At 33.5% G+C, this 17,419-nt stretch overlaps 1 protein-coding gene across 1 annotated transcript in view; it reads left to right on the top strand.

Annotated features, from left to right (window-relative positions):
- The window catches only part of LOC141484830 (uncharacterized), a 92,644-nt gene that overhangs the window by 40,598 nt on the left and 34,627 nt on the right, over positions 1–17,419 (top strand). Inside the window, exon 2 of the mRNA XM_074180273.1 lies at positions 16,524–16,674. Coding sequence (XP_074036374.1) covers positions 16,524–16,674 — 151 coding nt within the window. The remainder of the gene's footprint in view (positions 1–16,523; positions 16,675–17,419) is intronic.

Consider the following 17,419-nt stretch of genomic DNA (forward strand, 5'->3'; position numbering starts at 1 on the left):
ATTAGGACTGAAATTTTTTCAAGAAAAAAGTGTAATCGTAGTAAGTTATTAGTCCTGATCACGAATCTGAAGGAATTTTGAGCCTCTTTTGCCCCCTAATATGTTGTACCGTAAAAATGGGGTGTTCCATCGCGAGTGGCGGACAGTGTATATCACTTTGGCCAACCCCATTCTGGTGGTAGGTGCATTTTGAGCATTTCCATCAGTCCTGAGAGTTTCATCGTTCCACCTCGAATATTACGGAAGATACGGGGGTGTTTCCATAAGAAGTGAGACAAATTCGGATTTTTCAGGACTAAAATTTTTTCAGGAAAAAAGTGTATTAATAGTAAGTTGGTAGTCCTGATCACGAATCTGAAGGAATTTTGCCCCCTAATATGTTTTACCGTAAAAATGGGGTGTTCCATCGCGAGTGACGGACAGTGTATATCACTTTGGCCAACCCCATTCAGGTGGTAGGTGCATTTTGAGCATTTCCATCAGTCCTGAGAGTTTCATCGTTCTACCTCGAATATTACGGAAGATACGGGGGTGTTTCCATGAGAAGTGAGACACACTGTATGTGAAAGAAATAATATTTTTTCAAAACATTATTTTCGTCAAAAAATAAACGGTGGGAATTAACATACTGCAATAATGAAAAAAAAAAACAAGTGATATCATCCGAAAATCTGAGTCTGTACATTCGATTAGCAAGTTTTTGATTTTTTATATTGGTATGTGGCGCCTCATTTATAAACCTCTGGACTTGTTTAAACTTAAGAGTTTTTGATTTTTTGGGCCTATAACTTTCATGTTTCCGCTTTAAGAATGCTGGTACATGGAAATATTTGCTTGTATTAAGACTTTGTATGATATTTGTGTTAAAAGTGTTATTTTGTTCGTGAAACTTTTTCACTCACAAAATAAAACACTCATATCTAAATAGCTATTATGAATTTAAAATAAACCGCTGTCCATTTTCGCATCTGAAGTATATTGAATTGATGTGTGTATGTGCAGACTCTCCATAAAGCTATTAATATGTTCTTCGAAAAATGTTAAATGTGTAGTAGTACTTTGTACTGTAATGTACTTTGTTAGATCTGGCGTCAAAAAGTGACCTATATTTCAAGTGAACATGTCTGCGACATGTTAAGTTGTCGCCAACATTAATATCTCTGATAATTGTTTTTTTTAATTGAACGAAGGTCACCGAGTGGAGTGCAATTTATTCGCTCCATAACGAATATATCACTTTGTCCGTATAATAAAGTATGTTAACATAGTGAGCAAGCATAACGTTCGAAATTGTTTTGTAATAGATTTATACAGGGTGTTTCATAACTACGGTACGAAACTGTAGAGGGTGACTGGTTAGGTCGTTTCAAGAAAAAACGTTCTTAAGAACGTATGTTCGAGGTTGCTTCGTTTGTGAGATACAGGGTGTTGAAGTTGAAAAAAATTGGTATTTTTAAAATATCACAAATATCCTTACATCGATTTGGTTGAAATTTGCAACAGTTATTTGAAGTGATATGGCGCTTATTTAACCCTAACTAAAGCAAATTCAAATCCAAGATAGAGTGGATGTAAACATTGACATGCCCTACGCACGTGATATTGAAAATCCCAAGAATTGGCCAGGGTCGTATTCAGAACCAACATCTTGTTGATCGCAAATGCTATATCATATTCAAGAAAACTTTTTCATAATAACGAGTGAAATGCACAAGTTTTGCAGTTTAACGGGAAAAATGCAGATAATATGTATAATATAAAAAGATTTTCATTGGATTTTTCACAGCGCACCCAAGCATTATATGAACAGAGACGTAATTATTTCTTTATTGATAATTTTTATTTTATGTGAAATCAAAAGGAATATTAATCAAAATTGTTAAACTGGATGAATTTGTCTCTTCATCAGTAGTGTCATCCTCACCAATCTGAATTATCAGTGGCTCGATTTGTGCCTCTATTATGTTATCAAGCTTCCACATCATTGTCTCGACTTCCGATATCACATGCCGAACACACTTCTCCCATTTCTCCGCTGTGACTCTTTTCAAAGCCTCATCAAAAAGTACTTTGCGATCTGCAAATTTGAACGTGGTGTTATGCTGAGCTACAACATTCTTCACATCCGCCCACATTAACTCGATGGGATTGAGCTCGCAGTGGTATGGAGGCAGGCGAAGGACAATTTTGTTTTGGCCTGCTGCCATCTCATCCACAATATATTTTTGGTATTCAAGCTTGCGCTCCTTGACAATTTTTAGTAGCTGTACTCTTAGCATTGAGTCTTCAAAGCTAATATTCTTTGATCGCAGCCAATTTTGGATTTCAACCTTCTTTGAAGACGTTGTCGGAATCTTCTCTAACCGTCGCGAATGATAAGGTGCATTGTCCATTACAATCACAGCATTATCCTCCAGATGGGGTAGAACTTTGGAAAACCACAGTTCGAAAGATTCACCGTTCATTTCTTCGTGATAATCTCCAGTTTTCTTCGACTCGAAACACCACAAGATATTTAGGTTGCTTACTTTTTACCTGAACACATCGTATATATGGTTGAAAATAGAATTATGAATCTACTGACAAACTGCTGAATTAGCAGAGCACTAAAACAAGCAAGAAAGTAATCATGCATTTATGAATATAATCGTATTTGTTATTCTAAGATTAAAGCTACGGTGAAATACTAAATTGATTTCTGGAAAAATATCCTTATCGACTTTGCACGTGTTGGCGAGGAGTGATAAATAGACATGTTAATTCCTGTCTTATTCGTGACTAACTTCATACAAGGTCGTAAAGACTCACGGCTCCATCTATGAATATAGATATAAATGTATGTCCAGCTATATCGAATATTAAACTCTATCTCGTGCATACACGACACCTTTTCAGAGACGGGCAAAAACTCTTTAATTTGTAGTGATGGAGGAGTAGAATGGATTATGTGGAAATTGCATTTCTTTTCACCAAATCAAAAAATGTATTTACAAATCTCAATATACATCTATATTATTCATTATTATTAATTTTATTTGAATATGAAATGACACTGGTGTTCTTCACTGAAAAATTATAATTATAGTGTTGACGGTACTACAATTTTTAAAATGAAAAATGAGCCATTGTTTTTCATTGAATTACTTCTAGCAATTAGTAAAACACATATTACAACAGTATGGTTCAAGTAAACGATATAGTGCAACCTACTTTCCAACAGCTCCCCTTTAATAATATAGTTAGAAATATAACTGATTTCGTTGTTCAATAATAATTTCAATATATATATATTTTGAATGATGCAACTAATTTTCCTTTATTTTCAGTATTTCAATATTAAATTTTACAAAAAGGATTTGAAGCTTTATACCTTCTATTAATTATCTGCGAGTGCTTTCGACAATTGGTACTACTGTCATCTTCTAGGCACTCCTCAAACTGAACTTGTCATCCTGTCGTCGACATAACTGCAATATATATGCAACACAAAATATCACAAAAACATACAGAAACCTCAATGATTGTAATATGGACAGAATTACCTTGAGTTTGATATCATGTAACTTTTTGTTGAGCTGTGTTGATGTAGATATATTTTATGAAGACTTCAAAAGTCAGTGTGAGTCAGTTGTTGACTCAATTGCACCAGAAAGATTATACTTTGAAGTCAAATAGTGTACCATGGTATGACAACGAGGTTAAAATACATTGTCACAAAAGAGATTGGGCTTACAAGATGTTCAAAAATAATAGAACTGAAGAAAATTGGATACATTTCTTCGAAATAAATGTGTGAATTCACTGAAACTCAAAGAAAAAAAACACTATTATGAGCTCACGACCAGTGTCCTTATGCCAATTCAGAAAGTCCCTAACACAAATAAATCCTGGGAATTTAGACCAATCAACACTTTGCCTTGTATTGAAAAAATATTAGAACTCGCAGTTTATAATCAACTCATTGAATATCTAGAAAATAATGATATTTTACTAAAATATCAGTCAGGTTTCAGAAAACATCATTCATGTGAGTCTGCATTACAAGTCGCAATATCAAAATGAAAAGAATCAATAGATAAGGGACATTATATCATAGCCGTATTTTCAGATCTTGAAAGAGCTTTTGAGACAATTGATCGCCACATATTACTAAATAAACTGCAAAGTATTGGTATCAGGGAAACTGTTTTGTTATGGCTGACTGAGTATTTATCACAACGCAAACAGGTAACCAAAATAAAGGATTCAGTGTCATCATCTCGCGATGTCATTTTTGGGGTACCTCAGGGGAGTATTTTGGGACCTATATTATTTTTAATCTACCGGAATGATATAGATATCATCCATGGTTGTGATTTCATGAACCTTTTTGCAGACGACACTTTGTTATCAATTTCAGGAGATAATATAGAAACAGTAGCTGGTCAAATGAATAATAAACTAAGAAATGTTTTCAAGTACATGAATAGCAATAAATTAAAACTTAACACCTCCAAAACAAAATATATGATCTTATCAACTGGTTATAAGGTATCACTATCAACAATCTCAACATAAGATTACAAATTGCAGGTGATGTAATAGAGTTCGTAAGTGAATTCCAATACTTAGGTTTCATGGTGGATAATCGTTTATCTCTTCATGCTCATTTTGATTATATATATAGAAAAATTACTAAAAAAATATATTTTTTCTCAAGAATTTCATCTCGGCTTTCGATGTACTCAAAAATTACATTATATAATTGTAGAATCCAACCCCATTTTGATTATTGTGCTAGTCTGTTATACTCATTTGACCAAAATAAGGTATCGGCTTTACAAAAGTTACAGAATCGTGGAATGAGGGTTATTTTACAAGTAAATAGGTATTCTAGTATATCAAACATGTTAAGAACATTGCAGTGGCTGTCTGTTTCCCAGAGACTGTACGAGTTAGCAATGATATTCATTTTTAAACTAACACATAACTTTCTTCCAACTTATTTTGAAGAATTCTGTATATATAAATCTCAAATCCATAACCACTCAACAAGAGCGAGTAACTCCCAAAAATTCCACCTTTCTCGAACTAATTTGACTAGTACGATGAAGTCTTTATTTCATAAAGGTTTGAATGAGAATAACAAACTCCCACTTTCGTTGAAAGATTCAATAAATGTTTTCCAATTCAAAAATAAAACTCATGAACTATATAAAATATCATAGGTACTTGATTTTCTTGTTTCTATTTGGTAATATATTTATTATGTATATCCTCATGTTGAAACCATTCTGGAATAATTGAAAAATGGTTTTTATTTTTTTTTCTTCTATCATATCATCATTTTTGTTATGTCATTTATTTATATATTTTTAAAATAATGTATGTATATTAGGATGTCCTGTATATATATATTATATATATAAAATCGAGAAAGCTTAATGCAGTCAAGCTGCTGGAAAATAATTCCAGGATAATCAACAGATAAATAAATAAGTACCATTCTGATCATTCCCATACTGATTTCAATTTAAGAGCCACCGGTAGACAGCTGTTTCAGCCTATTGGGCATCGTCAGTACCGGGCAGGCAGTCCTCGATTGAAGACAAAATGTGAAAAACCAAGAAAAGTACTCAATAAAAATAACCAATAGGTGATTCCACTTATGTCTCGCTTGCGTTTACGCAGCGCACTAAGTACATAATTACTGAATTTTTAAATTAGTGCGTTCCATTTTATACAATATTCACTGTTGAAACAAAGTAATTGGATGGATTATCGACTGATGACCAATGAAAGAAATAAGAAGTAATATTAACGATCGGTAACGTAATTGACCTTTCTCTCAATTTGTCAGTTAGACTTGATTTGTTTCAAGTATTTATATTCCTATCTTCCTGGAAAGTTGATGCATATTCATTTTAATGGTCTTTGGGCTAGACAGGGTAATTTTTAAATAGTTGTTGGCGCCTGCTTTGACACATCGCTCCTATTTTTAGTTGTGTCCCAAGAACTCAAAATCAAACTCATTTCGCCCAAATATTACATTACGATTTAGTACACGCGTATATCAGCAAAATTGATTATATTTTTTCTCAAGGCCTGATGGTTTTTTTTTTGTTTTTTTTTTCAGCATTAGAGCTGTGTCATAACAAATCTGATTGATGTGTATGTATCGATTTGAAGATTTGGGCAAGTTTTTAAAGTCAACGATGGATTTCTTCGGCCAATAACGAGATAACGTTTCATCGAATCAATCTGCATTTGAATATAGGTATTTTAAAAAAATTTCGTTCATGAACTGTTCTTTTTTGGTCGATGTCAAACCTTGGCTTCGTGATTAACCGCCTTGGGGAGCCTCGTTAATCGTTAATGTGAATATATGTTGAATTCAGTTGTCATTGGGGTAATTTTTCATAGAAAGATCGCAAATAACGTTTATAATTATGAAAAAGGAATTAAGTTTGCCGTATTTCAGCCATTCACATTGAAAGTACAGAAAGTACTTATCTCAAAAATTATGTCATTAAAATTTGGCCCGATTCGGTGTGTGAATTCCACACATCAAGCACTCCAGTAGAAATCTGTTCAATATCGTTTCAAGTGTTTTTATTTGAACACTTGAGGTCGTTTTAATCCTAATGAACAGAAACAATTAGTAGAAAATCTTGTTCATCACTTGAAAACTGGTTTGGTTACCATATATGCGATGTTATTGCTTAACAAACACTATGCCAGCTATTAGTTATTTGAAAAAATACACTTTTAAACCTAATAGGATAAGACAATATTATCTCTTCGATTTAAAAAGCATTAGTGAGTGGTAAATCATACTTATGAAATTTAACGGTAATGCTAGTTATAACCATTGTTGGTTGAACTGTTCTTGATTATCAAGATATTACCAGCAAGTATACAATAATGATAATAATTGAAGTCTTTATTATTTCCACGTTTTAGATACTATTATATTATTTTAATCTAAATATAATTCAATATAAGTGAAAATGAAGAGCGGAGTTCACTTTTTGTATAGACGGTCTCTAAAAAAACTGTTCTTCCACTCAACCTTCATTAAGTCTCTGTAATGATTTTACCTACTATAGATAGTGTGTATCTTTTTCAGAATAAAAGGTAAATATATATATTGGGTAGAGTGAGAAGCTGATATATTAATATCGTTGATTTGTGATAAGTTAGTGAATAAAAGTGATATGGTGTAGAAGAAAATAATGAATGAAAGGATTAGTTTACTGTTCAGAGCTTTATTGCAAAATCGAGTTCAATAATCAGGGTTGAACGTTGAGGCATACAAAATTCTTGTACAAGGATAAAAATTCACCACTTTATAGAATCCTTAAAACCTTCAACGAATTTTGCAACAATATTCAATATTTTGAAATCTCTTTAGACTGTTTCAAATACAAGATGAAAAAAATCTTCATTAATAAGTTGTGATCATTTCTGTAGTCTCTGTCACTCTTATAATAATTATGTTATCCTTTGATTGTACAATTTTTTTCCTATTCCTTTTTCAAAGCCTACCTTAACTAAAATCATGGTTCTGTGGGTTCTCCATTGAATTTGTCACTCTATTTGTAACCCCTATATTGGTAAATAAATAAATAAAAATACTGAGGATACACTATAAAAACACACTTTTGTCTATTTTTCACAATAGTTCCATATTTGTTGACTAGTTTCGATCATTACACCATTTTCGAAACTAACTAGATTACATTAATACCTGTGTAATTTATACCTACATTGCCTAACTTATCATAAATAATTTGGTACCTATATTGTCTATATCTGGAATATCAGTGAACATAACGAAACAAAACTTTTGATATAATAAGAATAAAAAAAAGAATAAAGAATGAGTAATGACATTATCACATTTACAAGATGAATATTTATCTTTTTTCAAGTAACGGAAAGCTAAGTGGTTAAAGCTCAGATCTAAAAATAAGATCAAAGTCAAAATGAAAATTAACATTCGTTTTAAAAGCTGCGCTCATAGTTTGTGCAACTGTTAAGACAAATGCCAAATCCCAAAAGCAATCTCTGTAGTTAAGACTAGTAACTAGTGAACCAATTTTTCCTTCAGTGTCAAGGATTTGAGAAATTTGCAAGAATATGAAGAAGTTGATCAAATCAACCTCGAAATCAACTATGATGGTGCTGATGAATCGAAAACAAACGAGCTATCGATGTTGTGAGTGAAATTTTATACCAATGTTTCTACCTATACCTGAAAAAATTGTTTTCTTCTTTTCTATGTGAGATTCCCATATTTTTTTGTACAAAGATGGAGAAGTAGAAAAACAAAACCTTTCTTTCCCCAAAAACTAATCCCTCCTAAAAAAATATATAGGTACCCCTTTCAATTTGAAAAATAATTCAGATGGGATTTTTCCGGTTTATCTCTAAAATAAAAAAGTTGTCATTGTTTTTTGAGTTTATAACCTTCCAAAATTCGAAGAATAAATAAAACCAGATCAATGGAGAATCTATGCAAGTATAAATTAATGAAAATGAAATATTTATAAATATAACGGATACTAAGAAGACGGAGGATGGAAGTCTACAACAGTAGCTGAGGGTTACATCGATCAATCTATTTCTTATAAAAAGGCTATATTAATGTTCATAAATAATAATAATAATGTAATTGATGTATATAATTCATTTGTAATAAAATTCAATTGTATCTATATATATTGTATATTGTTCATAATAAAAGTTTCTTGAAAATTGAATAATCATTTTGTGTTTATTTCTATTTGGTCCAAAAAAATCTTGTTAAAATGACTTTTAACACACTACTTTGTAAACATCATCCTTTAATACGCTTAGCAACCATTAAAAACGTCACTTCCAATGACAGTTGTACAAATAGTTATTTATGTATCAAGGGAATTAGGAGGGCCTTAATTACCGATGGCAAAGTTTGCGTCCCGAGGGCCTCTGGCCCGAGGGACAGCAATTGCCTGAGGTTATTAAGGCTCATTAATTCCCGTGGTACATAGATAATAATTTTATTTCTGACCGATTTCAATAAAATTTTGTTCATTTTTGAAACGGAAAAATGTATCAATTCATTACCTTCCCGGTATATTTGAATCAGGTACCGTTGATTATAGTAGAGTTTTCTTGTTGCTAGGTTGTTGCTATGTTACTTGTTTATAAACAGAACTTTGTTATCAAGCTGTGTTTGCGGTGAAAACGTGTTTTCTACCCCAAATATAATGGAGGATATTTTGAAAAAAGCTGAACAAGCAAGAGAATCATTAATTCCATCGAAAAGTGAAGCCGTATACCAAAAAGAATACAAGAAATTGTTTCCAGTGGCGGAAGTAATTTTCAGGGAACATTTCAAAATTGTACATTTATTATTTGTAATGACGTGAATTAATAAAATATGGTTCAGTTTTCATTTCTATTTATTTTTACTTGTGAAAGGTAGAGGGAATTATAAAATCTATAATGTCCCAAGGGAGTTATGACCCTCTTTATTGATAGCGTAACTATGACGATATAAGCTTATAATATCCCGGTCAGAAATAAAATAGATTTATTCTGATTTCAGACCTATTAAAAGTCATAGCAATATGACTAATTATGGATGTTGAACAGAATCTTGAATTAGTTTCGAATAATTTTTCAGTTTTCAGTTTGTGTTGCTATTAAAGCGTGTTCTTTAATTTTTTCATCTATTCATTACTTATAACAAACTCCGATGCCCACACAAGTATTAGTTTTGATTCCTTTCACTGGGCTTTCGAAATATCCTTCTGAAAACAGTACAGAAACATTTTTTCAATACTCATAATATTATGGCTTGAATAATAACTAAAAATCTATTTATAGTTACTCAAATTAGTGCATCACCTATCTGTTCGACTAGATGGAACGAACCTTGGATAAGGCACTCTGAATTGGCGCCACGCTAGTCTACCCCAAAGTACTTCTTCGTGTTGTTTGAGTGTTTCTTATCTAGAGTTTTATGGTGTATCCGGTGTGACTAAGTCGTCTGTAATTGGTCTGAGAATTCCTTTTATTGAAGTTTTATCTTCTTGAACCGAAAAAATCCGTCTGCCATATCTTTTTGAAGACAAATACATAAGAACACGTTCAGATAATTTTCAAATTCGATACATGAATGTGCCATTAAAATATTAAAACCCTTTCAGGTGAAATCGGTTTCGCTGTTCAGTTTCGAAATTGTTTATCTGAATAATATTCGACCCCCAGGCAGGGATTTCAAAAACTTTAAAATATTCTTTGATATAAATAGGCAATAAAATTGTTGTTTTTTTAAAATTTTTGTAGAAATAACTAACTATATTTGAATATTACTGGAGGTTTATCGCCAACACCAAACCGTTATTTTCAACATCTCGACACGTGTTTCAATCACCAAGTGATCATCTTCAAAAGGAAGATTAAACTAAATCTACATACAACATAGATATAGTTCAAGTAAACGATATAGTGCAATCTACCTTCTTGGCACTTCTCAAACTGGAGTGCCAAGAAGATGACAGTACTACCAACTGTCGAAAGCGCTCGCAGATAATTAATAGAAGATATAAAGCTTCAAATCCTTTTTGTAAAATTTAATATTGAAATACTCCTCAAACTGGAGTGCCAAGAAGATGACAGTACTACCAACTGTCGAAAGCGCTCGCAGATAATTAATAGAAGATATAAAGCTTCAAATCCTTTTTGTAAAATTTAATATTGAAATACTCCTCAAACTGGAGTGCCAAGAAGATGACAGTACTACCAACTGTCGAAAGCGCTCGCAGATAATTAATAGAAGATATAAAGCTTCAAATCCTTTTTGTAAAATTTAATATTGAAATATATATATACCGGGTGTCCCACATTTTATGTGACAGGCAATATCTGGTTTGTTGAAGGAGATACACAAAAATGTTTCATACAAAAGTTTTAGGAGTTCATGAGAGCTATATTTTGATATAATTTGTAAATATACAGGGTGTTTGGTGTAGGTGCTACAGACCAAAATTCCATTTTTTAAAATAGAACGCCCTGTATATCATTATATATTCAGATGCTACGTTAAATTCTGATATCATTTCATTGGTTTTTGAAATTCGGTTACGGCGTTGTTTAGTTATTGCACTTTTCCTTAAATATAAAGTTTCAAAAAAACTTATTTACTCGTACACGAATCCAGTCTATATCTTTTATTAAATTGAACTAGACTACTACTGAATACAAACCATTATTCTCACCTCTACGATACGATATCGATATCAGTTGAATATAATATTGAAATTCTTGAGAATGTGACTAACTTGAGGGTGAATTGCTTTATATTGCACAATTTCATCAAGTAGCTTATGCTTGTTGATGCCATAGTAACAAATGTTGTTGAATTGTATCTACTTGTCAGTTCGATTCAGTGATTCTTTGCAAAACAGTAACTGTGTTCTTTGTGCGAAAATTCCAGTATGCCTTTCGCGTTTAGTCCAAGTGATTGCATTGATATGTTATTAATTTTTGGGGAATGTCAGAAAAACTGCCGTCAAGCACAACGTCTATACCAAGAACGTTTTCCAGACAGACCCATTCCGTCACGAATGACTTTTTCGAGAGTTGTAGAAAAATTGCGAACTGGGTCATTTCCTTCTACTATAAAGCATCATCATACGAGATCTGTTAGAACTGAAGATTTAGAGATCAATGTGTTGGCTTATATTATTATTCATCCACATGTTTCTATCCGTACTCTTGCAGAAGAAGTCGGTGTGAGTAAATCTAATGTACAGAGAATTCTGAAAGAAAATAAATACCACCCATTCAAAATTCAGTTGGTACAAGGTTTGAAACCCACGGACTTTGAACGACGACTTGAATTCATTGCTTGTATTCAGGTAATATTACATGAAAGTCCTAACATATTCAGTCAAATTTTGTGGAGCGATGAATCGCGATTCCACAATAATGGAGTTGTGAATCGACATAACAGTCACTACAAGGAATTTGGTGGCAACAAGATGGTGCTCCTCCTCACAATTCACAGGTTGTTACTGAATATCTGGATAGAACGTACCCAAATAGATGGATTGGTAATAAGGGTCCAATTCGGTGGCCGGCTCGTTCCCCAGATTTATCACCGTTTGATTTTTTCCTATGGGGTTATTTAAAAGATATTGTTTTCACTACTCCCCCTTTGAATGTGGATGATCTGAAAATGAAAATTCGACTAGCGTGCAGTGATATTACGCCTGATATTATAAGAGCGACTTGTACGAGAGAAGTGATTCGACGTTTCGAAGCCTGTATAATATCTAATGGGCATCACTTTGAACAATTTTTATGACTTATTTCTAGGTACCTACCATTCTTATGAAATGATTTATCAAGTTATATTATTTACATTGTTATTAATTAAAGATTTGTTTTCGAATACACCTCTTTCAATTTCGCAATTGTTTCATATTCAAAATGATTCCTGACTGAATTCCACAACTCAAAATTGAAACCATTACTTCGAACACCCAAAATTTTGACTAATTTTCATGTGATCTGATGCAGAGAGAATAATTGTATGAGATATTTTTAAAAATAATAGTCGTTCTCAAGACTTTACATTTTAAGCAATAACTCAACAACGCCGTAACCGAATTTCAAAAACCAAACATGAAATGATATCAGAATTTAACGTAGCATCTGAATATGTAATGATATACAGGGCGTTCTATTTTAAAAAATGGAATTTTGGTCTGTAGCACCTACACCAAACACCCTGTATATTTAAAAATTATATCAAAATATAGCTCTCATGAACTCCTAAAACTTTTGTATGAAACATTTTTGTGTATCTCCTTCAACAAACCAGATATTGCCTGTCACATAAAATGTGGGACACCCGGTATAGAGGGATTTTATCGAGTAGGTATCATATAAAAATCAAAAATGAAACAATTAGTGGACACAACACTCCAAAAGTGGGGCAAACCGCGGACACGTGTTTGCCAAAACGCGGACACTTGTTTGCCGAAAGCAGGAAACAACACATACCCACGAAGTCAACAACAGAAACAATAGAAGACCTAGGTGTCAGTGAACGATTGGTTTCTGTAGATGATTTGATTTATAGCCAATCTTCATGTATGCTTACTTACTAATACCGTGAAATTCATTTCCTCATACGAGGATTTGGCCATTCGGATATACGGTTGGTCAATTCCTCGTATGCGAGCAGCTGGAGCGATGACAGATATGTTGCTTATCATTCGCTTCAGCTTTCTTCGAAGTATGAAAGAATTTGATTTCTATTTATGGGAAATCATGAAATCATTGACTTCGTGTTGATGATGGACACTACCTTGCAGTGACGAGAGGCTAAATAGCCCGAAACCGGTCTATAAGTGTCCGAAACCGGTCTACAAGTGTGCCCGTTCCATTAATTGAAAATCGATTCCGGTAGTTGTATCGCCAAAAGCATATGCTGGAATTTATACTGTGAAGAAATGGAGCTACAAACATGCATAGATCCTGCATAATAGTTACTCTCAGATACAAACTGGAAGAAAATAGCCCCCCCGAAACTGTTTTATTTGCCCTGCAGGGGAGAGGGGGTCGTCAGAACACTCCTGCTAGGTGAGGTGTCATTAAAGGATATGAGATTCTTTCTAAATTCCATTCCCTTGCTACTCGTGGTACCCTTCATGAACCATGAAGTAACCAAACAATATATCCCGAAGTCCATAGGATGGATCGACTAAACGATCCTAATTAACCTTCCTCAACATGGGATCAAGATAAAGACCTCCCTTCTCAAACTATTCATCCTGTTAACTGCCTTGCATCAAATTCTTGAGCAGCAGAAGCTGCATCAGTAGGAGCAAAAAAACGACAGCCGATCGCTTCCTAACTTGATTGAGAAAAAATCACCATGAACTGTCAACCTTGGAGTAAATTATTCTTCACAGGGATATTCAGCAAAGCAAATACTCCATGTGATATCAGATTAAGAGGAAGACCTCAGTTCTCCAACTATTAATCCTGTTGACAAACCTAGGATGTTAGGTGGTGCATCAGCCAAGAAGCAACTTATCGCCTACGTAAGAGTAGGATATATTATGAATCTGCTTTGCATCAAAATCTTGAGCAGCAGAAGCTGCATCAGAAGGAGAAACAAACGACGCGGCGGCCAATCGGTTCCAAACTAGATGGAAGAAAATGTACCATGGACTGTCAACCTTGGAGTGGATTATTCTTCACAGTGATATTCAGGACTTGGTAGCAAAGCACATACTCCCTGTACCATCAGATCAAGAGGAATACCTCATTTCTCCAACTATCGATCCTGTTAACAAACCTAGGAGACTAGGTGGTGTTAACCAGGAAGCAACTCATCGCCTATCCAAGAGTGGAATATCTTATGAATCTGCCTTCCACCAATTTCTTGAGCAGCTGAATCTGCATCAGGAGATCGACTGCCGATCGGTTCCTCACTAGATTGAGGAAAATTTACCGTGGACTGTCAACCTTGGAGTGGATCATTCTTCACAGTAATTAATATTCAGGACTTGGTAGCAAAGCATATATTCTGTGCCTCCCCACCCCCCAAGGAACTAATGAAATTTTCAGCGTTTCTCAAAAGTCCCACTGTTGCCAGCTGAGCTGAAATATCAGTCAGCAAGTAAAATAGTTGGATTAGTCATTTAGCAGAGGTTGAGGTTGGCCGAGGTTGAGCCACAATGAACCGTTGCGGGTTGCAATGGAGGCTCTGAAAATAGATCATCTCACTTTGGACCTACCTACTACGTTTCACTGGCTAATGAAATTTCGATTTTTTGTCAATTTTCACTGGACTATAGAGTTCACTTCTTAATCAAAGTCTATTAGGTATTTCAATCGTATCCACTGTACGATAATGAGTTAATATAAACAGAACCATTTTTTCAAATCAATAGTTTTTATACGTACTATACTCACAATAAAACATGCCATATAAATCTCAATCAAGGTCGACGACCTGGTATTTAACATAATGATATTCTCATTTCTCATTACAAAAACAATATTATTACTGACGATAAAAGAAAATATTCTGACCTATTCGATGCAAAGAAACAACTACAAATGCCTTTCGTAATAATTTTTTCCGGCGCGCAGTGTAATTATCGATCGTAATTCCAACAGAAATAAACCTTCTGATAATTTCACTTGATGATTGACATAAGAATTAGAATCGAATTGAAAATGATTTCAAGTCAGCCTTGGCGTAGTAATTGGAATTGTATTATTACACGCTTTATAGCTTTACCTGTATGTATGTATGTTTGTTTATAACTCTCCTTTTCATTTCATATCGGGATCTGCATTTAAGAGAATTATCGACATTATTGCTTGATCTATTCGCGGGCAGATGGCGCTGTACGTAATCTCCTCGATATAATTCGAACTGACGTCACATGCATTTTCTTCATTTGAAAAAAGTATTTTTTTTTATTAACATTAACACGCTTCACCTGTATGTATGTATGTTTGTTTTTTGCAACTCTTCTTTCCCGTTTGAATGCTCAGGATCTGTATTTGACAGAATTATCGATATTATTGTTTGATCTATTCGCGGGCAGATGGCGCTGTACATAACCTACTTGATATAATTCGAACTCACTTCACATGTATTTCTTCATTTGATAAAAGTATTTTTTTTTATTTCAACATGTTTTTTTAGCTTCACCTGTATATATGTCTGTATGTATGTATGTTTGTTTGTTTGTTTGTAACTCTCAAGTTCGAGATATGTGTTTGACAGAATTATCGACATTATTGCTTGATCTATTCGCGGGCAGATGGCGCTGTAGGTCACCTCCTGGATATATTGTCATCATTGCTTGATCTATTCGCGGACAGATGGCGCTGTACGTAACATCCTTGGTATGTCGACATTAGTGCTTGATCTATTCGCGAGCAGATGGCGCTGTACGTAACATCCTTGGTATGTCGACATTAGTGCTTGATCTATTCGCGAGCAGATGGCTCTGTACGTAATTTCTTTGATATAATTCGAGCTCACTTTACATATACGGCTGATTGATTCCAAAGTTTAGATAAAATAACTATAGTTTAAAAAGACTAAAATACACGCTTTCATAGCATACGAAACTGAATAATGAAAAATAAACATAGTTTAAAAAACTAAAAAACACGCTTTTAAAGAACATCGAACTAAAAGTTGAAAATATTTTTTGTTATTGTTATTGTTTTAAACTTATTTAAAAAAAAATATTTTTAACTTTTAGTTCGATATTCTTTAAAAGCGTGTTTTTTAGTTTTTTTAAACTATATTTATATTATCTTTATGCAAGCAGTTACACCGATTTTTTAGTGTGAAACTGAGTAATTTCTATTAAAATTTCAATCACGTAACGATGTGTGAACTTAACTTCAATATAAACAAAAGTCTGTTTCTGAAGGCATTTTTCTGTCTCCAATGTATCTGTTTTCAGTGGTGAAAAAGCTTACTCAACGTCACTTTATATTTTCAGATTACGTCAGATGTTTTTGCAATCTTCCGTCCTGCGTAACTACAGGGTACATGTGCAAGTCCAGTGGTGGTACATGTTTCTCTGACGTCATTGATCAGTCTGCCAGCGTATACAGGGGACATCATGGATGCTTGGAGCTTTTGAACGAAGAGTAAGTAGATATATACAATTGGGGTCGTTTCCTTTATATGTCCCGGGTATTGTGTCATTTACAAATCCTATGTTGAGTCTATTTTCTGTGGAAACAATTCATATTATTATAGAGTAGTTGACCTATATCCCAAATCAATTCTTTTATGTATTCATAATTTTCGACAAGTTGTGTTGGGATAGTCAACATGGTTCTCAACACTTATGATAGGTCGGTAATTTTTCATGTCGTTAACGTCATGGTTTTTTCGGCAAATTTAAAATAATCTGTAAAATATCTATCACAGTCCTTTCAGTGAAAGAATTTCAAAAATGCAAACATGCCGGTACACCAAAGAAAGCAACATAGTTCGTCTCAGGCAAGTGGCACAAAGTCACTGAGATATTTCTACCCGCTACGCCCCTTGAGGACGCCGCTAACGAGTATTTGAAATAGTGAGTTACGACAAACGACATTGAAAAAGGCGGCCGACGGTTTTTCTCATATTGCGGTAAAGTTAGTATTAATAGGCAACGGACTGGGGGTATTAATATAAATTTTCCAATGGTTTATTCAGTATAATGCGAAGATAATTTAAATATATATAATTTTGTTTGAATATTTTATTTTAAGAAGGACAATTTACATATGAAATAGTTTTTTATTTACCTTCTACAGATCTATGAAATAATCAGAATATTAAATTCAAAATTAAATACAAATGTAAAAAAGGCAAAAGTTACTGCATTTGATAAATCAGTTTTAT

This window comes from Leptinotarsa decemlineata, unplaced genomic scaffold (genome assembly GCF_025532065.1).
Source record: "Leptinotarsa decemlineata unplaced genomic scaffold, Ldec_3_MD MMD2_tig00026294_RagTag_RagTag, whole genome shotgun sequence".
NCBI lineage: Eukaryota > Metazoa > Arthropoda > Insecta > Coleoptera > Chrysomelidae > Leptinotarsa > Leptinotarsa decemlineata.